Source organism: Nematolebias whitei, chromosome 6, assembly GCF_014905685.2.
Source record: "Nematolebias whitei isolate Nwh7 chromosome 6, NemWhi1, whole genome shotgun sequence".
In the NCBI taxonomy this organism is placed as follows: Eukaryota; Metazoa; Chordata; class Actinopteri; order Cyprinodontiformes; family Rivulidae; genus Nematolebias; species Nematolebias whitei.
This window is the reverse complement of record NC_056503.1, coordinates 21,536,130-21,560,689: the sequence shown is the minus strand read 5'-3', so window position 1 is coordinate 21,560,689 and position 24,560 is coordinate 21,536,130. Positions and strand designations below refer to the sequence as shown.

Below are 24,560 nucleotides of genomic sequence, written 5' to 3'. Positions count from 1 at the left end.
TGCTGTATTCAGCTCAGTCTCTTAAATAGCACCTTCTCCGAGTGGATCAACCAGTTTTGCTGCTGACAACCAAAACCAGCTGATCACATGCTCAAGAAGGACCATCAGCCTAACAATGGATCATTAGCACACTGATGGCTGTTTACTGTTCACAGAGGGCTGAGTGATACTAGCAATCACAGCATTGTAAGAGGGGGACAGTTGAACCCGGAGGCCTCCACCCCTGTTTAATGATGGACGATTTCTTTTCACAAAGATGGCCTCCTTTACTCCTCTCTCAAACCATCGTTCCTCTCTGTCCAGGATGTGAACATCTTCATCCCTGAAAGAGTGACCGCTGGCCTGGAGATGAGTGTAGACCACAGAGTCCTGGCCTGATGATGTTGATCTTCTGTGCTGGGCCATCCTTTTGGCCAGTGGCTGTTTAGTTTCCCCGATGTAAGACTGATCACAGCCCTCCTGACACTGAACAGCATACACAACATTGCTCTGTTTGTGCCGGGGGACTGGATCTTTGGGATGAACCAGTCTTTGCCGTAATGTATTTTGGGGTTTAAAAGCCACTGGGACGTTATGTTTAGAAAATAAACATCTCAGGGATGTCCCCCTCTTACAATGCTGTGATTGCTAGTATCACTCAGCCCTCTGTGAACAGTAAACAGCCATCAGTGTGCTAATGATCCATTGTTAGGCTGATGGTCCTTCTTGAGCATGTGATCAGCTGGTTTTGGTTGTCAGCAGCAAAACTGGTTGATCCACTCTGAGAAGGTGCTATTTAAGATGGCTGCCGTGTCCGCACGTACGGATGGCCGTTGCGCTTCACGGGAGCTATTAATCTCTAAAATTAAAATTTAATTTAACTGCAAACAATTCAAACGAGTTAAACTAATATTGTTGACTCACTTAATGGTACGTGGTGGATCAGGTTCGCATGTCGTGGCTTTGCTGACTGTTGGAGCCGCGTGAGTCGCGTGGGATCCTGTGGGCGTTGGCCGCTGGGTAGCGGTCAGGTGGAGGTCGGCGTTCGAGAGGCGGGTGGACCTCGTCACTGGTGTAGGCTTTCGGCTATTCAGCCGTGGGGCTGCGGCGGCTGGGACGAGGCGCGGCGGGGCGATATCGCAATTGGAACGGCGTTCCAGTGTGGAACCAAACTGCTGACGTGTTCTTGGAGCGCTGGAGTAACAGGTTTTAAATTTCCCGGGATTCGGACTCGCGGCGTCGGCTGGTTTGTGGAAGAAAGAGGATTTAGATCAACGTCTTGCTGAACCGCTGCCATCGGGCAGGAGGAGACTGAGAGTTTATAATGGCCAAATCCAAACAAAAAAAACATGAATTGGAACCAAGTTCTGATGATATGGAAGAAATAAAAAAATCTTTGAGTTTTATGAGCGCTGAACTCTCAAAGGTAACATCCCAGCAGAAACTTCTGATTGGGTTGTTTGAGGAAGTGAAACAATTAAAACTACAAATAAACCTCAAAGATAAAAAAATAATGGAACTCGAAGAAAGATTGGATGACTTGGAACAGATATCTAAACAAGACAATCTGATTATAACAGGGTTGGACTTTAAACGTTCATTTGCAAAAGTTACCTCAGGTGAAGAAACTACGGAAGATTCGTCTCTTCAGGAACAACTAACTCTGGAAGAAAAGGTGGTCTCTTTCCTGCAGGCTAAAAAGATTGACATTCACCATGAAGATATCTCTTTGTGTCATACCCTTCCTGGCAAAATTGATAAATCTAAACCGGTCATTGTTTTGAAATTCATCAGCAGGAAATTAAGAAATAAGGTAATAATGCAGGCAAAAAAACTAAAGGGAACAAACGTGTGTATATAAATGAACATTTAACAAAAAGAAATGGAAATCTTGCACGAGAAGCACGGTTATTAAAAAAACAAAACAAATTATTTTCGACATGGACAAGAAATGGAAAAATATGGATAAAAGCGCAAGATGGATCACAACCAAAAATAGTAAGACATGAAGGATTTAGATAAATTTAGATAAATCTAGATGACAAATAATTACAGACATGTAAAACTTTGAACATATAAAATGCATAAGAATTAGACTGATGAACAAAAACACTGAATAATAATGACGTACGATGAATCAGAATTCAATGTTGAAGAGGTGATTGACAAAAAAAAATTTCCAATTAGAAAAGAAAGTAAATATTATAATGATGATCAGTTCAATGTTATAAACACAACTAAAGAAGATCTTTCTATTATTCATTTAAATTGCAGAAGTTTAAATGCAAATCTATTAAACATTTCAGAGTATTTACAAGGATTAAATAAGACTTTCAAAATAATATTATCTGAGACATGGTTAAACGATGAAAATATAAATAATGCTTTCATTGAAGGGTATAAGTTACATCATATTAACAGAAAAAACAAAAGAGGAGGTGGAGTGGCTATATTTATAGACAATGAAATCAAATGCAAATTGATAAGCGAAATGTCAATAATGGTGGAAGATATGTTGGAAATGATAACAATAGAAATAATAAAAAATAATACAAAGAACATCATAATAAGTTGTGTATATCGATCGCCATCCTCAAATATTGAGCTATTCACTGATAAACTATTGGAGTTATTAGAAAAAAGTAGAAATAAAAAAAAATTTCTATGTGGAGACTTCAATATTGACCTAGGAAATATCACTGATTCAAACAACATAAGTATATTCATAAATTCAATGTATAGTCTAAATCTTTGTCCATTAATATAAAATCCTACAAGAATTACAACTCAAAGTGCTACTATAATTGATAATATTTTCACAAATGTAACAGACGGTGATATGCTGAGTGGTATCTTGAAGACTGATCTTAGTGATCACCTACCAGTCTTCACTATTTACAAGAAAGAAAATGGTATAATTAAAACAACTACAAGAAAAAACAAAAAAATTAACACGTCAAAAAAAGCATTAGACAAATTAAAAGCTGAGTTGGAACATCAAAAATGGGATAATGTGTACATAAATGATGTGAATAAATCTTATGATGAATTTATGACAATTCTAGAGGTCATCTATTATAAACATTGTATGCAAAAGAATTACACTAAGAAAAACAAAGTGGATTATCCATGGATGACCAAAGGATTAAGAAATGCATGTAAAAAAAAGAATCATTTGTATTCATGTTTTTTGAAATCAAGGACCAAGGAGGCTGAAGAGAAATACAAAAAATACAAAAACAAATTAGTTAGTATCATAAGGAAACACAAGAGGGAATACTATAGTAAATCATTGCATGAATGTAAAGGTGATATGCGCACAACATGGAGAGTAATGAATACTGTTTTAAAAAAGCATAAAGAGAGAACGGGACTTTCACAACATTTTGTGGAAAACGATGTGGAAATCTATGAAAATGATGAGATTGTCAATGGATTTAATAATTATTTTGCAAATGTTGGGTCTTGTCTAGCAGCTTCGATTCCTAAAGTGGAAAAAAATTTAAGTTATTTAAGAAATGGTTGTGTTGACAGTATGTTCTTGAGTGGAACAGATAAGGAGGAAATAATGAAAGTTGTCAAAAAATTTGCTGATAAAAGATCAAAGGATTGTGAAAATATGGATATGGTGGTTGTAAAGGAAATAATGAGTTATGTGATTGAGCCATTTACATACATCTGTAATTTATCATTTTCAAAAGGAATTTTCCCAGATAGAATGAAGGTTGCTAAGGTAGTTCCTCTTTTTAAAAATGGTGACAAATGTACATTTAGTAATTATAGGCCTATATCTCTATTACCACAGTTCTCTAAAATTCTTGAAAAATTGTTTATGATTAGATTAGATAAATTTCTTGAGAAAAATAATATTTTAAGTAATAATCAATATGGTTTTAGGTCAAACTGTTCAACATCTTTGGCTCTCATGGAGTTGATAGAACAAATTACTACAGCGGTTGATCAAAAACAACATTGCATAAGTATATTTGTGGACTTAAAAAAAGCATTTGACACAATCGATCACACCATTCTGCTTGATAAATTGAATCATTATGGTATTAGAGGTCCTGCTTTGCAGTGGATAAGCAGTTATTTGAGAGATAGAAGACAGTTTGTTCAAATAGATGAAGTAAAATCTAATTTGTGCAGAACTCCATGTGGTGTACCACAAGGTTCAATACTTGGACCTAAATTGTTTATATTATATGTAAATGACTTAATTGAAGTATCTGATATCTTCAAATGTGTCTTGTTTGCTGATGACACTACTTTTTTCTGTCTGGGTAAAGATATGGAACAATTAATTGAGTTGATAAACAAGGAATTTGTAAAAATACAGGATTGGTTTAAATCAAATAAGTTATCATTGAATATTGATAAAACTAATTTTATGGTATTTAGTAAAAAAAAGATAACTTTGGATTTTTGTTTCAAAATTGATGGCATTAAAATATGTAGAGTAAATGAAGTAAAGTTTCTGGGCGTAATCATTGATGATAAACTATCATGGAAACAACATATAAGTTTTGTAAAAACTAAAATATCAAAGTCCAGTGCAGTATTATATAGAGTAAGGGACTTGTTAAATAATGAAGCTTTACATTTACTTTATAATACAATTGTAGTCCCACATTTTACTTATTGTGCCAATGTTTGGGGTACAGCATGTAAATCCACAACAAGGCCTATATTTATTCTGCAAAAAAGAGCAGTAAGAATTATAACAAGAAAGAGTTATTGTCATCCTTCTAATGTTCTGTTTAGTCAATTGAAATTACTTAAGTTTTATGATTTGGTGGATTATAATATTCTTTTACTTATGTTTAAGGCCCATAATTGTTTGCTGCCATCAAACATTCAAACATATTTTGTAAAAAGGACGAGTGGTTATAATCTAAAGGGATCAGAGATCTTTGTAAAACCTAAGTACAGAACCAGTTTGAAGGGACGCTCTACGACCATACATGGAATAGGTTTATGGAATAATTTGGAGGATGATGCAAAAATGGAGAAGTCAATTTTTACATTTAAGAAAAAGATAAAAACTATTTTGTTGGAAAAATATAAACAACTGTTTGTCTAATTATTTTAAATGTAAAATCTGTTTGAGTTATCTACGTTGTTGCAATATTGTGATTGACTTTTTGTTTGAATTGATAGTTAAATTGATCTGTTAAAGAAGGAGCAGATTTGATAAGAATTTTTTCTTCTTCTGCTTCCTTTCATTTTATGTTTCTTTTTTTTAATTATCTAAATTGTATTTGTGTGTTTTTTTAATGGAACTGAAATGAATGAAATAAATAAATAAAAAAATAAAAAAATAAGAGACTGAGCTGAATACAGCACCTCAGACTGAAGAAGTCTCTCGGACGAGAGACGAAACGTTTCTACATTTTTTTTGTTGATTTGCTTTGTTTTGGGTTTTTTTGAATGTCCAGAGGACCAGATTTAACTTTTTTAGAGTTTTAATATTGGGTTCACAGAAAGAACAATAGTAGTTGATTACAAGCTTAAATCGTTCAAACGTCTTTTTCACTGGATAAATGTGTAACATTTTGAAGAGAATCTCCTTTATCTTGTAGTTCATAGAGGATTTTTCTCCAATCAACCAATCAAAGATTCCAATCAAATTCACCGTATAGAGAAGATCAATGGGAAGAGCTGTCTTTTGTAGATGAGATCTTATAATTGGGGCATTTCTTTTTGGTGATGTCAACATCTCCAATCCATAACCTGTTTTTAGGTAGATCATTGGTGTTCGTAGTTGCACCTCGGTAGAGTTGCAGCTTTCCGTTGGGTAGTGCAGTAAAAACTTGTGCATATTCTCCTGATGTAGCTGGCAAATTAAATTAGCATAAATTCTTTGTAAGAAAGGAGAATCCCTTCATCAAACTCTTTAACCAGTGTGATGCCATGTTCCATCCAGTTCCTATAAAAAAGTGATTTAGTCAATATGTTCCCATTATTCCAGATATAACGACTAGTAGGAGAAAAGTTGTTTGTAAATAAGTTTCCAGGCTAAAAGAGCTTGTTTATGGAAGTTTGAGTTTTTCTGGGAGTTTCTCAATGTTGTAATCATACTGAAGTAAAAACTTAGGCCCACCCAAAAGATTAAAAATATAATTGGGAAAAGTGTTCCAGATGGATTCATTATTATTTATCAAATTGTTTAGCCATTTCACTTTAAATGAGTTGTTTAACATTTCATAAGTTAAAACTTCTAGACCACCATATTTCCTAGGATTGCATAAATATCTTTCTTGAGATGGTGGTTTCTATTTTCCCATATGAAATTGAATAATGTTCGACCTATTTTATATTTTTAATCTCTAGGCATATCTTAGTGAGAAGGATACATAAACAGATCTGGAGATCTCTTCTGTCTTCAGATCCCTCATTAACCACATGTTACATTTTTTTTGTTATTTGTTCACTGGTTAAAGCTGGTGGTGCTACATGTGTAAGTAAGTATGTGATTTTGGACATAATGGGTATATGACATATTTCTAGGAGATTATGATTTTTGAGAGGAAATGGGACAGACTTGTTAAGATCCATTTTCAATCGTGAGACTGAGGAAAATTCTTGGATACAAGCTGCTGCTTTATCTATTTCATTTTCATTGGGAAGATCGTGTGTCATCAGCCAGTTGTGATAATTTAAATTCTCTTCCCAAAGTTCTGATTTCCTGAATATGACCTTTTTTGAGACGTACTGCCATGACGTGCGTGACAAGGAGGAATAAAAACATGCTTTAGAGGACAACCTTGTCTGATTCCACGGCTGATCTGATTAGCCAGCCTATTTGCGCTTATTTTTGCTTAGGATGGCTGAACGATATCAAATCTCTGTGAAGTACCAGAAGCCAGTTTAACTGAGTTACCTTTGTAACGAGTGGCAATCGCTCTCATAAAAAACTTTCCGAATTCAAAATGTCGTATGGGTTTAAACTTAAATGTATGGCTTATAGTGTCAAATGCTTTATAGAAATCGACAAAATATAAGACTATTGTCGGGAATATATTCATTGTAGTCGATCATATCAAACCAAACAGATGTTGTTGCAGATGTTCCTGCCTGACATGAAACCAGATTGTTCCTCATCAATAATATTATTTATCTCTGCTTTCAATATTTTTGCAAAAATAAGCGCAAATATCTTAACGTCATTATTTAATAAAGTAATGGGTCTCCAGTTCTCTATATTAAGTTTATCTTTTTTTTTTTGGTTTTGGACTTGATTTAATCAAGCCTTGACGAAGAGAAGGGGGAGCTCTTCTTTTATTAGTGCTTCCTCAAACATAGCTTTCATGAATGGGGCAAGGGAATCAATAAAATATTTGTACAACTCACTTGTTAAACCATCGTTCCCAGGGGATTTATTTTGTTTCATACCACAAATTGCTTCATTAATTTCTTTTGAATTAATTTTTCGATCACAAAAGGTCTTAAAGGAGTGGTCACTGGAATCCTCATTTTGGCCCCTAAGGAATACATCCATACTTTCTTCATTTTCTAAATCTGATGTGTATCATTTTTTTGTGGAAGGATGTTACATATTTTGACACACTTCTTTCATCTTCAGTTATGACATCATTAATTTTAAGTTTTCCTACTAGTGAGTACTCCGAATTCCCTTTCCCTAGATTAAAGACATCTTTGGTACATTTTCCTCCCTGTTCAAACCATTTCCTTCTAGATCTGATAAACGCGCCTCTGGCTTTGTCTTCATAGATTTTGTCCAATTCTAGCTGTAACATTGAATATTCTTTAGATTCTTCTTCGGATACATTTGTGTCATTAGATTAACACCATTATCCTGGAGATTATATACATCTCTTTCCCTTTTTTCTTATGAGTTACCATTTTACTTATAGCCATTTTTCTGATTTCACATTTCATTAGTTCCCAATATTTACCATAATTTTTGAGCAAATTAGCTTGGGACCAGTATTTATTGACGAGTACTAGGGCTTCGTTTTGAAAATCTTGATTTTGTAGCAAAGTTTTATTAAATTTCCAATAATCTTCACTATGATTGTGATGGGTTAATTTTATATCCATTTTAATAGTAATGGCCTTGTGGTCTGTAAGAACAGAGGGTTCCATCTCTGATTCAATCACTTTATCTACAATATGCAAAGAAATTAACCAAAAGTCGAAGTGAGGCTGTTGTGATCTGTCCTTATTACTCCAAATGTTTATTTCTCCATATATAAATTAGGCCCGTTCTATTACAGAGGGGTTCTGTTGGATGGTGTTCCGTTTTTCGGTGGCCATCTGTCCACGCTGTCGTTCATCACAGTGTTAAAATCTCCTCCCCATATAATTTTAGCTTCAGGAAAAAAAGATTGGATCGGTCCTGCTCGCTATTGTTGAAAATAAGTTGATATTTTGTTTTTGGTTGTTGAAGCCATAAATATTTATTATCATAAATTGTGTCTGATCTATATCAACTACTAGAATAATCCATCTACCATTGATGTCTGTAAACTGCTGTATGATGCTTCCTCTGAATTTCCCTTGTAGAACAGCGACCTCTGCTGACCAGATGTTACCGAAAGATAAGCACATCTGTTTCCCCCATTGACTCTTTCAGAATGTTGGGTCTGTTTCTGTAGCATGTGTTTCTTGGATAAAATAAAAATCTGCTCCCTTGTTTTGACAAAAAAGAAATAGAGCTTTCCTCTTTACATTATTTCTAATACCCCTGGCATTAATAGAAAAAATAGCAATGGGCAGGAACTCACTAAAACAATTTAAACCTAAACTGTGCTGAACTGTACTGAGTGAAAGAGCTGCATCAAACAAGTTTTCACCACTGTAAGGCCACTTTAAGCACAACAATGTAACTGATTACCTTATAACAGTAGAAATGTATTATTAACACTCTGTATAGCTTTATATTTTGATTTCTTTCCCATTAATGTAGGCTCTATTACCCACATAATAGGCCTTTTCTCCTCTTTTTCGAACCTCCTCTACAGCTGGCCGCAACTTGCTGCGTGTTTCTCTGTCCGCTGCCGTCAGATCCAGTGGTGGGATGTAACTAAGTACAAGTACTTCATTACTGTACTTAAGTACACTTTTCATGTATCTGTACTTTACTTAAGTAGAGTTAAACATGGGTACTTTTTACTTTTACTCCACTACATTTTACATTAAGTATCTGTACTTTCTACTACACTACATTTCTATAATGCGTTGTGTTACAAGTTACATTCACGTTGCAGTTTTTTTATTTGTTCGTAAATTTGAAAGTAACCGATGGCGAGAGGGGAGTTGGTCTATTGAATCAATGCAAAGTGGGCAGGTAACGTTAGACCCACCTTTAAGAAGAACTATATTCTAGTATATATATATGTCACTGAGCTGGGCGCACCCGCAGCACCGCTAACGCACCCAATATGGATTCCACCGAGGAGAGTCAGCCAGAAGATACAGTACGCACCACCCATGGCCTTATTGAAAGAATATTGAAAGATTATTGAGTACAGCAGGACATATTTTCTCTCCCAAAAGAGCCAGACTGGACTTAAAAAACTTTGAAAACCAACTTCTTCTGAACTTCAACAAGAAATTCTTGCTGCAATATTAAAATGTGTCAGTTCATGATGTTAGGAGAAAAGAGATGTCTCTAAATGTCTCAACACTCAGGTCCAAGTTTTGAAAATGGTGTCAGGAAGTTAAAATACTGTTCACTATTGACCCATTACAAGGTTGACCAGACAATATTTTAACTAGAGTTGATGACAAACTGGAGTTGAAATGATCAGATATTCTTTGTCAGATCTAATGCTCCTTTTGTTCAGGCAGACAACTTTTACTTAAATGTGTTCACTGCAGTTAAAATGACACACTGGTTTTACTTTGTGTTAAATAAAAACTTTCAAAAGTAAAATCATTCCTCTTTCTTATTTTGCTTAATGGCATTTAACTCTGCATGTCATCCCTGAAATTCTGACGCACAGAATCACAAGTCCAAGTTGAACTGTGTCACAGAGTAAACACAATAAAAACATGTATCATCTGCAACATTGTTCATTAAAATGGAACAACACTTTTAATGTATAACAGAAAATATACATACAGTAAACACACTTAATATTGTAGACCATTGCATTATGTAAAACATTCAACAAGTACTTTTCCTTTTAATACTTTAAGTATTTTTAAAAGCAAGTACTTATTTACTTTTACTTAAGTAAAAACATTAATGTGGTACTTCTACTTTTACTAGAGTACATTTTAGTCTGTTTATTTGTACTTTTACTTAAGTACAGTGTCTGAGTACTTTCTCCACCACTGGTCAGATCCTCCTTGAAGATGAGCCAGTTGTTCTTCAGGTAGACACACTTCTTGGTTCCCTTCCATAAGACATCTCATGCAGTTCTGGACATAAACCTGATGATCACTGGTCTGTGTGTGTTGGAGCTTCCATCCTGGTGCTTTCCTACTCTGGACCACGTCTATGCCAGATACGACCGCCGCAGATATGACCGCCGCAGCCTCCGTTTCTGCCAGCGCCATACGGCAGATTTCTTCAACACGACCTTTAATGTTGTCGTCAGCTTTCTCTGGAGCACCGTAGAGCCTGAGGTTGAGATTCCGACTGCAGCGGTCTGCTTCATCCATTTTAAATTCGAGATCCTCAACTTTTTTTTTTTTTTTCCAGGAAAGAGCCCTGACCCTTCAGAACGGTATGTTGCTGCTTTAAATCTGCTCCCTCTTTATGGCAGAACTCCAGAGACTTCTTCAGCCCTTCAATCTGAAGCGTATTATAGTTGACGGCTTCTTCAATTCGGTCGGCTCTCTCGTTTATCTTTTTAGTTACTGCCGAGATGATAGTGTCTTGTAAATCTTTAAGAGTTGGCTCTTCATCTTAATTCTGTTTTTTTCACCTCTTGCCTTTTTAGCTTGGTGTTTCATCGGCGTGTTCGGGGAAGATGTATTCTTCTTCGTCTTTAGAGGGTGTTGAAAGGTACGAACACCTTTCTCTGGGTTGTTTGGATCGGGCAGGTACACCAGGAGACATCACCTTAGTTTAAGAGAGTTTTAATACACACCACAGTTAAAGTATTACAAAAACAAAGTACTGAAATGCATTTCAGGAGACAATGGAGGCGTACTTCACCTGAGAAGTTGCTCTGCTCAAGATTGTCTGACCAGACTTCCTGGGTCCTGATGTTTCTCTCCAGAGGTGGAACGTCTCATCATTAGATGTTTCTAGTGCTGAGGTCTCTTGTTGCTACAGCAACGAACTCAGCTTCCACCTTGCAACTGTAAATCAGTTCGAGCCTGATACCAACGACGCGTCCGCCAAACTGTGTCTTTTGAGTGCAAGACCATCTGTCTGGTCTGGGCTTATCAGCAGCTGAGAGTTTTCAGAAGAATCATTTGTGCATAACTGTTTTCTCTGTGCTGCCAAGAGGCCTTGCAGCAAGCAGATCACAAGTCAAGAGAAATGTTAGAATATAGTTTGATTAAAGTGTGGCTAGGTTGAATTAACTTTTAAATGATAAATGTTAACTCTAGCTCGATTGTTTTATTCTGAGTACAAATATTTGGCTTCCACACTATTCAGCATTGGACAGATGCCCTTCAAAATACTCTCAGGTGACATTAAACCCAATTATGGGTGACTTTATGAATACCAATACACTTGTTGATGTTTGGAGAAACCTAAACTCTAACATTAGACAGTATACTTGGTTTAAACCTGACGGACAATCAAGATCAAGAATTGATTATTGATTAGCTACAGATTCTAGACTTGGACACTTCACAGAAGCCAAGATCTCCTGTAGCCCTTTAAGTGATCACTGCACCATAAACCTGCGAATATCCAAAAATGAAACAAAAAATAACTTCAAAGGTTACTGGAAATTTAATTCTAACTTAATAAAGAATGACGAATATTGTAAAAGTGTTAGTAAAATAATTCAAGATGCAAGTTTAGTGACAGCAATACAAAAATGGGAATTCTTCAAATTTACTGTTAGAAAATGTTCTATTTCCTTCAGTAAAAAAATACAAAAAGAGACAAATGGAAGAAACTACACTAACCAAGGAGCTAATCTGAGATTATCCTAAATCTGACTGGAGTGAGGAAGACAACATCAATATGAATAATTTACAATGTAAAGTGGATGAACATTATGAAAATAAAGCTCGTGGAGCACACGGTGCATACGGTCAAGAGCCAGGCGGCTGAAGAGGCTGAGAAAATACTTCATGTTTTTTTAGTTTGGGAAAACCAAGACAGATGAAAAATACAATGAACAGCCTCATAATTAACGATGTGGAAGTTACAGAAACAAACAAACATCCAGAGAAGTTCAGGACTTTTACAGTCATCTGTTCACATCCTCATGTTCAAAACAAGACTCGGAATCCTTTTTTATGAAAATTAAAAATGTTCTCCGTAACATCGATGAGACATTTAGGTCCATTTATGAAGAAGATTTTCAAATAGAAGAATTTGAGTGTGTAATTAAAAAAAGTAGCATCAGATGAAGCTCCTGGATCAGATGGTGTTACCACAAACTTTGATCAGTTCTTCTGGAAAGAATTGAAAATGCTGCTGTTTGATGCAGTTATGAACGTATTAATCATAAAGAATGAATGAGACAATGAAACAAGGTGTCGTCATACTGAGACACAAACCAGGAACAGATGAAAGAAGCTTGAATCATTTCAGAGCCATCACACGTCTCAACACAGATTATAAAATATTTACTACAGTTCTTGCAGCTCCATTAAAAGAAGGTTTAACTGATAATATTAGCTCGACTCAGTCTCTAAAAGGTAGATCAATTAATAACAATTAATTAATAGATCAATCAATAACAACACTCGTCTGGTTCTGGATCTAATTGAATATGCTGATTTAATCCCTGATGACGGGATGATCTTATTTCTGGATTTTCAGAAAGCTTTTGATTCGGTGGAGCATCCTGTCATTTTTGAAACATTCAAACATTTTGGCGAGAAGTTTTTAAACATAATCAAAATGCTGCATACAGATGTTAACAGCTGTGTTTCCTTAGCAGAAAGAACAAGTCCCAGATTGACAATAAAGAGAGGGATTAGGCAAAGATGCAGTGTTTCACCTCTCCTGTTCATCACCGTTACTGAGCTCTTGGCTGTCTCTATAAGAAGCTCCAGACTTCATGGTTTGCAGATGATGAATGAGAATATTATTATGAGTCAGCGAGCAGACGATACAACTCTGTTTGTAAAAAATAAAGATCAGAGTCCACTGGCGATCCAAACAGGAGAAGCATTCTCCAAAGCATCAACGCTTCAAGTTACATTTGGAAAAGTGTGAATTAATGAGTATTCATGATTGTTCTCAATCATCTTTTTACAACATACTGGTCAAACTGGAGGTTCGATACCTGGACACTGGGTCACAAAAACTGTAATTGTGTCAAAGTGAATGTTGAAAATAATTTTACTAAATGCAAATTGATATTAAATAACTGGTTACAAAGAGACTTAACTCTTTCTGGTAGGACACGACGAACCAACATGGAGACTCTATCAAGACTGGTTTACCCTGCGTCCTCCATAGCTATACCTCCAAGAATTATTAAGGAAATTAATAAATTAAACATTTACTTCATTTGGCGAAATAAACATCATTATATCAAAAAAGGAGATACAGTTAAAAATGATGAAGATGGTGGATTAAAGCAATAGATGTTGAAATAATGAATGTGTATTAAAACTTATTCAATGGTTTCTTTAAAATGCTCATGAGGTTTGGTTTGTTGTCCACACTTTGGTTTTTAATAAAGTTGGAGGTATTGACTTCCTGTTAAGACGGGACTTTGACATTCTTCAATGACCTGTTAAATGATCTGCTTTTCACCAACAGGTGTTATTAAACTGGAAACTAGCATACAAACATAACTTCAGTCCTCATGATGTTCCTTTTTGGAACAAAAGCGTCGTTCTACACGGTCTGTGTCATGGAAACATGGATGGAGAAGCAAATATGGTCACTCACTCATCTCATGGATGAAAAGAGAACTCTATATGAATATGAAGAATTCATTAAAAATATAATCTAATCTGTACCAAAAAAGACTATGACAAAGTAATCACAAATATACCCATTGAATTTGTTCAGTTAATAAAGAACAATTATGAAACTAAACCAACAATTAGTTTACCGAGCATTAATCTCAATTAATTAATTTAATATGCAAAAATTGCAACAACAATTTTTTAAGACAACATTTAATAAAAACAATGTATTCTGGTCAGGTAAGAAGAGAGTTTCACGATTTCTATGATAAGAAGGAAAGAATAAAAATAAGGACAAAATATCTGGGATTCCCTCTTCCACCTAAATATAAAGAATTACATTTCAAAACTCTAAATAATATTTATCCTTCAAACAAGTTTATCAGAAATAGATTTAATTTTGAATGTGATAACTGTTCTATATGTAACAAACCTGAAACAACAGAACATCTGTTTTATTTGTCATTCTGTGAACACGTTATGGAAATCCCTTCACGATCTTCTGACCATGAAATCCATGAACATGGACTCCTCTCTTCAAAATGTCTTATATGGATATGTATCTGAAAATAAAAAAGATGAATACTTTGTTAATAACATTATCATAATAATAAAATTCTATATACATAAATGCAGATATGGCAAGTCTAAGCCATTATGGTCTGTATTCATACAAGAACTCCAGATGTTCAAACTTTCATTGGACAAAAACCAAATGCAAAAAAGCTCTCTGATCACCTCGCTCACATAATATAACCTTCTGACAAATTATTTTAGAAATTATGTAGAATGCTAGATATATAGTTCTGTGATTTTTTAATTTACTTGTACCATATTATGTGCAATCTCTTTAATAATAATATTACCTCAATTTAATTTTATGATGGTTGTTATGGTAATTTAAGAATATGTTGAATTTAGGAGGTATGACAGTAGATAGTTTTACATTGTTTATATGTATCATTGGAATCTGAGTTTGTCATTCACTCTGTTAGTGTGTTCATTTGTTATGTATGTTCAATTGTTCAAATTTAAAAAAAAAAGTTAATTAAACATGTAAAAAAAAAATGTGACTTCCGCATTCCATTCTTTCTATGGGAGTGAAGCTGATGGCCCCACCCATGTTGGGAGAGGGGCATTTCAAATAAACCAGTTATTGTGATTTCAACGGAACATTTAATCTAATTTCAAATCAATTTAAATATGTTATATTTTGCACATCCAATATTGACTTTTTTTGTGATGAAATAAACATGTTGGTCCAAAAAGTTGTTGAGGGTTTGATGATCCAAATGTCAAATCCAATGTGAAAACTTTGAAACAACAACATAAAAGCCCCACCTTATGTTGTTTAGAAATCCTTGTATATCTTCAAAGTTTTACAGAGTATGCTGGTTTAATAATAAACATTGTAATGGCAGATGATGTTAACTGGAGCAAACCAACTAACTCATTGCAGTGTTGACTCACAACAAGCTTACTCACTGCACCTGAACAACCCAGATGTTTAACTGAAACACGACAACTGGACTTCTAAACATCATTAAGCAAAAAAAGCTACTGAGCAGCATTGAATAGTTTAGTTTTTAAAATTATGATTAATATATTTTTTTGTTTTTATTAATCTTTTTATTGTAATGATCCATCCATCCATGCATTTGTTTTCCCACCCATCCTTCCATTTACCCACCCATCTGTAGTATGCTAAGGGCTAGGTTAGCTTGGTTAGCTTCAGAGCTCCACTACAGTCATATTTTAATAACAGGTTCTCTCTTTTTTGAGCTACTTGACAGATATGTGACAGAGGTACTGTGTTGTCGATGGTTTAATCAGTGACATGAAACGTTAATTTTCTTTGACCCATCAAAATAAATGTGGTAATTTATTAACACAATCAAAATTTAACATCAAAACATTGTACACTTGATTAGACTGATCGGCTCTGATTAATAAAACTTGGCACGTTATACTTAATAAAAACAACAGACATTTCTGAAGATATCTGGATTAATTACTGGCAAGATAGAAGAGTTTTAAAGATGGGAAATGAAGGAGTTTAAATGGAGAGAAAAGATGGATGAGGATGTACCTGTATGTCTGTAGACCAGAAAAACACGCTCCTTTCAAGCGCAGCTCGCTGTGGTACACTTGTAGTGAAGCTCGTGACAACTCTTTACCTTTGCGGAGAATGGGTCAGCTCCGGTCAAGAGGTCCCTGGCACGCTACCTTTCAGCGTCTCCTCAGGGCGGCTGCGACTCGGCAGAAGTCGTGAGATAATCCGTTCCACAGAACAAACTTCCTCAGCAGTTATAGGGCATTTGCCGGGGGGAGCCACAGCGAGGCGTCATGGCTCCTGCAGAGATGGATGACTCCATCAGCCTGGAAAACTGAGTCCGAAGTTCCACTCAGCAGTGGAAAAACTCCAGAACTCCAGAACTACTCCACAGTACTCCAAGAGACTCAAAAGAACTCCGAGGAACTCCAGCCGAACTCCATCAGAACCAGAAGAACTCCATCAGAACCAGAAAAACTAACGGAACTCTATGGACCTGTCGACTTTTAAAGAGTTCTGCTTCTGGTCACTTTTAGGAAGTCCTGATTGGTTGAAGGAACCAACAGGGGTGTGGTTTTAGTGACGTCAGAGGGTCATTACCAGTCAAGAAAACAGCGGAAATGTTTAGGAACAGACAGAGAAATGTTTTGACGAGGTGAAAAAACACTGCAAGTGCCAGTTCTCTTGTTTCTGTCTGAGAGGTTTAAAAACACGACAGCTCGTTCCAACAACTTGTTTTCGACTGTTACACTGTTGGCGTACACGTTCAGAGGCAGGAAGAGACGGTGGCCCTCTGTCCTTCGGCTCACTCCGTTCTCGTAGCGGCTGCTTGCTAACGACGCTGCCGGCCCCTGCAGTACGCTCAGTCTACAGGTCAGCTGACGTCATACTCAACCGGTGCGCCTCTTTTGCTGTCTGCCACCCCGCATCGCAGCCGGAGAACGAGGTCCCAGAGGTTCTCCTGGCTCGTCACTCCACCTTCCTCTCAGGAGAGATGCAAGAGTTTGTTGGTGATCCTCTTTTCATCAGCGAGAGATCATTTCAAGATGCTCCACGGCTGCTCAACGCCTCCCCAGCTCTGCTACACCAGCCCCTCCCGTCAGACGTCCCCGGCAGACGGAAGTTCATTTGTTTTCCCGGACTTCGCCAACAGGGGGCCCTCCAGGACAACAAACAGAGCTCAACGGAAGGTAACCAGGTGTCCGGTCGCTGGAGGTGTGTTGATGACACTGTGAAATAACATCATTTTATGATGAAGTGTCCCTTAGCCAGGCTGTCAGCATGGTTATCGGACAAGCGGCCCCATCACACACAGTCATCACGAATGAGCCTTTTTTAAGGTTGTTTTCATTCACTGTCAGTGGTGCCGATGCGCGCCCCCGCGGCATGAAAGCGCACACGCAGCTCTCAGCGCCCGCCGTTCACGTCAACGTTCACGTGAGACCACGGTACGAGCTCAGCAACGTATCTCGCTCTCGGCAGAAGCGACACACGTTTTGTCATTGCAGTGGTGTCAAACGCGCGCTCCCGCGGCGTTAGCAGTTTCACAAGCCTCACAGCGGCTCTGCTCCTTTATCCTCGAAGAAGGTTTTCTGAATTAATACTGCAGCTCGTGGAATCATTCTGAAGTTCACGTGACTTGCAGCCAAGAATGAATGTGTTTCTGCAGACCGAGCCAGTGGTAGCCTCGCTTCACCAATGCTGCGCGCTGCTTCCTGACCGCTCCAGTGCCAACGCGCACTCCCGCAGCGTCAGCAGCTCCACAAGCCTCACAGCAGCTCAGCTCATACATCCTCGAAGAAGGGGTTTTTGTCTGAATTAATATTGCAGCTCGTGGAATCACTCAAAAGCTCACGTGATTCGCAGCAAACAATGAACGTGTTTCTGCAGACCGAGCCAGTGGTAACCCCGCTCCACCGATGGCACGCGGTGCCTCCTTACCGCACCAGTGCCAACGCGCGCCCCCGCGGCCATCCTGGCTTAAAGCGTCGCATGAGGACGCACACACATGACCCTTCAGGGCGCCTCGGCTCATATGTGCACTCGCTTCCCGAGCGTTACACGGAGCAGCTGCACACAACGTGAACACAACACATGAGCTGTTTTCCCGCAGCAACACACAACGTCTTTCATGCTCGGGGACGCGCGTGGGTTTTTTCTCTCTCACTCAGCGCGCTCCAGTTCACATCAGCATGTATGTGAGTTTTCACAGCATAAATGCGTGCCCGCTTTATAGCTTATAAACGGGTGGCAATGAACGCGTGCTTCCAGACGGATGGGCGAACCGTTTTCATCCGGGATTCACGCTGCAGTTCAGCTCAAACCCCGGTGTGGAGGAACTCTGTGACGTTTTTTCTGTCATTTATGAACAGATCTCGTCCCCTCTAGCAGAAGCTCAGGAAATTCTGTTTTAAATGTAATTTCTAGAGTCTCGGATGGAGAGGAAACGCAAGGTCTCTCTTATCACTTCCTGGTCCCAATAAACTGGAAAGATGAGATTTATTTTAGATTGTCAATTTCTGAGCTGTGAGAAACAACACTCCATTATGCGCCTGAGCCGCTTTAATTCTGCGTTATCTGGACACCTGCTGCTGCTGAGCAGCTTGTACAGACAGGTGGCAGCTGTGCAACTCACGAGAATCGGTTGAGTGATATCAGCTGTTTTCCATCAGCAGACCTACGTCACACACATTTAACAAGCTGTGGGGCGCTGTGGTTCGCCACACAGCAGCCTTTTTAAATGTTTTTTGGAGTGTTGCACGGGATCTTTGAATGTGACTCAACACTGACCTTGAGCTGCAGAATCATCAGGGTTTTTGATTCTCAGACAGCAAGTGACTGTTGCATACATACTAGCAGGAAATGTATGCATTTTTCAACCCATGTGCCACATTGTGAGACAGATGCTGTGTGGGGCACACCCAATCTGCTCTCCATTGGAGTGGGTACATCTCATGTATTCCACCCAGAGCTAGGGCTCAGACACGGTAGAAATCCTGCCAGCGTCTGCGGACGTGTAACAACATGAGAGAACGCTCAATGTCAATTATAATTATCGTGGAGCCATAGGACGATCCACCACTGGGTGGACGTGCCTGCTCACAGCCTGTGGTCATAATGCCTTTCACCTTCTTCTCTCCCTCTGGTATCACGGTTTTCTGAACCGAGCTCAGGAGGAGGGACTGGCAGCCCCTCTGCCCCAAGTGCGTGAATGCATCATGGTTCCCAGGCCTACGACATTTGTTATCAGGGCGCTCATGGAACCTGCCGTGGACGGAGGACGCTTCCCTCCAGGCGGGAGGAATGATCAGGAATTAATCAGAATAGGCCAGCACCTGTGGTTTTGGCCACTGTGCGGGATAAACAGAAAGGCGTAGAGGCCACTTCATGTCCACTGAATGCATGTTGTTTTTTTCTGCAGCAGCCGAGGGACAGAAATCTGGTGTCCAGCACGACTATCGTATGCTGCAACCGTGTTTTCTTCTTGTCTCAAAGTTGTCGTAGACAGAACAACCTTTAATCATCCTCTGACGGAGCATTTTGTCTCAGATTGATATAGCAGCTGTGGGCCTGTTGTGACACGGGAAACGCTCAGTGTCAATTATGCGCTTCTCTGAGCCCACGAGACGAACCACCGCTGGGGGGTGGATGCGTTTGTCCACAGTCCATGGCCCAAAATGCTTCTGTACGCGTTTTTCTCCACCTCCTCTGATCTTACGGTTCTTGAACCGAGCTCAGGAGGAGGGATTGACAGCTCTCCTGGTGGTCCCGAGCGCGTGGGTGCACCATGGTTCCCAGCCCTGAAACGCCTGCTGTCGGGGTGCCCGTGGAAACTGCCGTAGAGGGAGGACGCTCTCCTTCCAGGCAGGAGGAGCGACCAGGAGTTACCCAGAAATAGGCCAGCACCTGTGGGTCTGGCCGTTGAACGAATCCACTTAGAGAGGATGGGTTGCCCACAGGATGTAATGCGCACAATTCAGGTTTCTCGTGGTGCATCTACCACAGCGATGTACACATCAAAGCGGACAGCTTTTCAGTGCTGGTGTACAGATAAGGGTGTAGAGGCCACCTCATGTTCTTTAGGTGGCATGCTGTTCTTTCTGCAGCAGCTGATGGACAGAAATTTGCATCCAGCAAGTTTAAAACGTACGCTGCAGCCATCTCTTCCTGACATGAAGGTTTCTGAGACAGAACAGGTTTTATCATCCGCTGATGAAGCGTTTTCTAAAAAGGTGTACAGAGACGCAGGCCTGTCTCACACCCACTTGTTTCCAGTGGGATTTAATACTGGTCCTGCAGGTCATGATCAAAGCTTCATTTGAGTCTTTGGATCAGGTTCCACTTAAATTCTTGTCTCTTTAAACAGCACTGCTGCAGGCTTTAACATCCGCTAAGAGAGTGAGTGTTTTTATCTGCCCTCTCTGTCGCTCCATCATGTCTCAGAAATTAGGCTGACGGCAGCTCAGCTGGGGTGCGCTAAGCCCAAATGTTACACATTGTGAGACCGCTGCTGTGTTGGGCACACCAAAATCTGCTCTCCATCAGAGCAGTGTACATCCCCAGTGTTCTGAACAGGGGGGGCGGATGTGGTGTCCAGGGACGGTCCGCGTCACGGGGACTGGAGCCTATATCCCGAGCTGATGGCTCAGACGTGCATACGATCCAGGATTCACGTGCTGCATCTACCACAGTGCTATACACATCAAAGTGGACAGCTTTTCAGCGCTGCTGTACAGAGAAAGGTATAGAGGCCACCTCATGTCCACTAGGCGACGTGCTGTCCTGTCCTTTCTGCAGCAGCTGATGGACAGAAATCTGGCATTCAGCACGATTAGAACGTACGCTGCAGCCATCTCTTCTTGTCACGAAGGTTTCGGGGACAGAACAGCTTTTAATCAACCGCTGATAAAGCGTTTTTTAAAAGGTGTACAGAGACGCAGGCCTGTTTTACGCCCACTTGCTCCACAGTGGGATTTAACGCTGGTCCTGCAAGCCCTTTGCTTTGCATGACGGGATAAACCCACCAGCGACAGCTCTTAAAGGGCTATGCCTATACTCATAGAATCTGGGGTTACAGTACGTAACCAACGATTTAGCATGAACTTTGATCTCATTCCACTTGTTTTTAATGTTACTTCCCCTTTTCCTGGCTGAGCCGGGTCATAACACAGAGTCAGAGCGCCAAGGCCCCCACCTTCGGCCATTGCCCATGCGGTCATGCACCCGACTCATATGGTGCAGGTGGTGGGCCCACAGGAAGGCAATCCCATGTTACTTGTTCGGGCTGAGCCTGACCGGGCCCCATATAGAGACTTGGTCACCAGGCACTTGCTGACGAGCCCCACCCCCAGGCCTGGCTCCAGGGTGGGGCCCTGATAACCCATGTCTGGGCAAGGGACACTGAGCTATTTATTTTTTACTGCCCATAATAGTCTTCTGAATCGCTCTTTGTCTGGCCTGTCACATAGGCCAAATCAGCCTTGGGAGATCCTACCAGGGGCAAACCCATTTAAACCATTTAAAGGCCTTTGCAGGTGTTTTGAGTTAATAAGCTGATTAGATTATGGCACCAAGTGTCTTCAATATTGAAACTTTTCACCATATTCTATTTCCTGAGATACTGAATTTGTGGTTTTCATTAGTTGTCAGTTATAATCATCAACATTAAAAGAAATAAACATTTGAAATATATCAGTCTGTGTGTAATAAATGAATGAATATACAAGTTTCATTTTTTAAATGGGATTATTGAAAATCAGCTTTTTCATGATAGTCTAATTTTATGACCAGTGCCTGTATACTTTTGTGGCTATCGGTACTTTTAAGAACAATTTATCTTCTTAGTACCCTGTAGCTAATGGTATGTACATACAGCAATATATTACATCACATCAGGTCACAGGTAATCTGAACATGAACTCACTGATATCAGAATACTAGCATTAATACATGTAGTACACATAATATTCCCTGTTTTTCCCCATTTGAAAAATGTTACTTTCCAGATTTTTCCCTGATACTTTTACTTTCTGCAGGTTACCTTTCAAAATAAATGAAGTTGAGAAAACAGATCAGCTGGAAAAGCAGTTTATTTTCAGATGGGAGGAGTGCGAGTCTGTCAACCCTTCACTACAAAAATAGATCCTGGTACGACCATTATTTATCCTCTGCTATATATTAACTTCTCAATATAAACCATGTTTACATGTTTGTTTACAAAACAAGCTGTGCTGATCACAGGAATGTTGTCAGTGGTGAAGAAAGAATAAGCTCAACATCTTACCAGCCTGCTGAGGTTTACATGAATGTTCTTTAAAACAAGCAGGATGCGACTGTTGGCATCAGACAAGGCACTGATGAGCAGCACTTTGGTCCTTCAGAGCAGACAGTTCTGCTCCGCTCACACGTGATTTATTCTAACAAAACTCAGAGAGGTCAAACAAACGAGTCCTCAAAGTGCAACAGTGTTACGTCCCTCACCTTCCTCAGAGACAGCTAATCCATACGCTCATTTAAATTAAGCTCATACAGGACTGACCTCAGAACACCTGACTATTGACGTTTGTTAAATAATATTTACATTTTTAAGCTGAGGTCTCAACATTCACAGACTTCAAGTATATCATCAGAATGGAAAAGCATGGAGCAGGTCAGAACCCCGCTCGGTTCTAATGTTCAGGCACAGAGTAAACCAGCTGCCGCACCTTCAGACTGCACACATAAACAGGTGGGGAGGTTTTGGCTCGTCTCGAGTCTGAACATCCAGCTCATATCAGCCATAAGAAGAAAAGCCCGTTTCACATTAAAACACTGAACAGAACATTTCTGCAGCTGATCCCGGACGCCACGACAGGAAGTTGGTTCAACACTTTGCCACCTTTCGCAAGCAGAGGGCGGAGCCAAATGTTTCAACAAGCTCCACCCAGCAGCAGACATTAGCTGAAGCGTGGGCAAAAAGTTCTCTAGGCTGAAGTTTTCACATTTCCTTTCAGCTGAAGTTGGTCTTGCGCAGGTGTCTGTTGGGGATTTCGATGGCGCTCACCTGTAAAGGCCACGAGCCGCCCATGATGCCGGCCTGGATGGCCACGCCCGTCACCACGGCCAGGTCAGGGTCTACAGATGTGTTGGGATCCTTCCCAAAGAACTCGCTGATCAGCCTCCTGATCCGTGGGATCCTGGTGGACCCCCCCACCAGAACAATCTCATCCACGTCCTCCTTTTCCAGGTGGCCCTCGACCAGCACGGTCTTCACAGGAGCCAGGACCTTCAGGAAGAGGTCCTCGTTGAGCTCCTCGAACAGCTGGCGGGTGACCTGGGTCTGGAAGAGGACCGGAGCAGTGCCTTCAGGGGACTGGGAGCTGCCGTGAAGGTTGAGGGGCACTCTGATCATGGCGCTGGGGTGGAGGGTGAGGTTGAGCTTGGCGGCCTCCACGGCCTGTCGGAGACGGTGGATGTCCTGCTTCAGGGTGGGGGGAACACCGAACTCCTTCAGAACCAGCTGGGTGGTGTACTGGAGCAGCCTCTGGCTGAAGTCCTGACCCCCCAGCTTGTTGTTCCCTAAAAGTTCACAAACTCAAGTTAAACACTTAAATTAAGAAACTAGAAACTGCAAACAGGGCAGAGGTGGAACCTAACATACATTTTTGCTTTTGTCTGTTAGCAAAATATCTGAAGAACCAATGGATGGATTTTGATGGAACTCGTGTGTAAATTTAGGACCGCTTAGGTTTTGGAATTAAGATAATTCAAGATGGTCACCACAGCCCAAGCCAAAATAAGTTGCTCAAACTGCATTATTTACACCAAAGTTAAATCAGGTCCTCTGGACTGTTTCTTTGTGTTGAAACCGGAGGAGTCGACGGGGGAGAGGGAGGACTCCAGAACCCATCTAATCACCATCAAACTGGTTGGCCCACTATGAGAGTGTGCCGCTTGTGGGACTCACGTTTGTTGCAGCTCCTCGGACTGATGAAGTCCTTTGGATGAAGGACGAAACGTTTCAACACAAAGAAAATGTCCAGGGGACCTGACTCTAACTTTATTGGATTTTTTAAATCTGGATTATTGAACATGAACTTTGATGCATAATTTACAGATCGAGCTAAACTTTGGTGGTAGTAGCTTAGAGACGACATCTACACATTCTCCGAGCACAAACATGTTTTCTCACATCACATGAAACTCGGTTACAAGGTCTGACCAACACCTCAACAACAGATAACCACAGAGAAAATGACACGAAGGACTTTTAAAAAAAAAGTTAAATCTGGTCCTCTGGACATTCAAAAAACAAAACAAAGCAAATCAACAAAAAATGTAGAAACGTTTCGTCTCTCATCCGAGAGACTTCCTCAGTCTGAGGAGCTGTACTCAGCTCAGTCTCTTAAATAGCACCGTCTCAGAGTGGATCAACCAGTGGATCAACCAGTTGATCTGGACTGAGGATCGACTGAGGAAGTCTCTCGGATGAGAGACGAAACGTTTCTACATTTTT

At 39.7% G+C, this 24,560-nt stretch overlaps 2 protein-coding genes across 2 annotated transcripts in view; one reads left to right on the top strand and one right to left on the bottom strand.

The window, feature by feature from the left end:
- Positions 1-24,560, top strand: part of gdpd5b (glycerophosphodiester phosphodiesterase domain containing 5b) — a 141,784-nt gene that overhangs the window by 60,730 nt on the left and 56,494 nt on the right. The gene's annotated exons all lie outside the window — the stretch shown is intronic.
- hspa13 (heat shock protein 70 family, member 13) overlaps positions 22,900-24,560 on the bottom strand; it is an 8,955-nt gene continuing 7,294 nt past the window's right edge. The window contains exon 5 of the mRNA XM_037677444.1: positions 22,900-23,623. Coding sequence (XP_037533372.1) covers positions 23,055-23,623 — 569 coding nt within the window. The 3' untranslated portion in view covers positions 22,900-23,054. The remainder of the gene's footprint in view (positions 23,624-24,560) is intronic.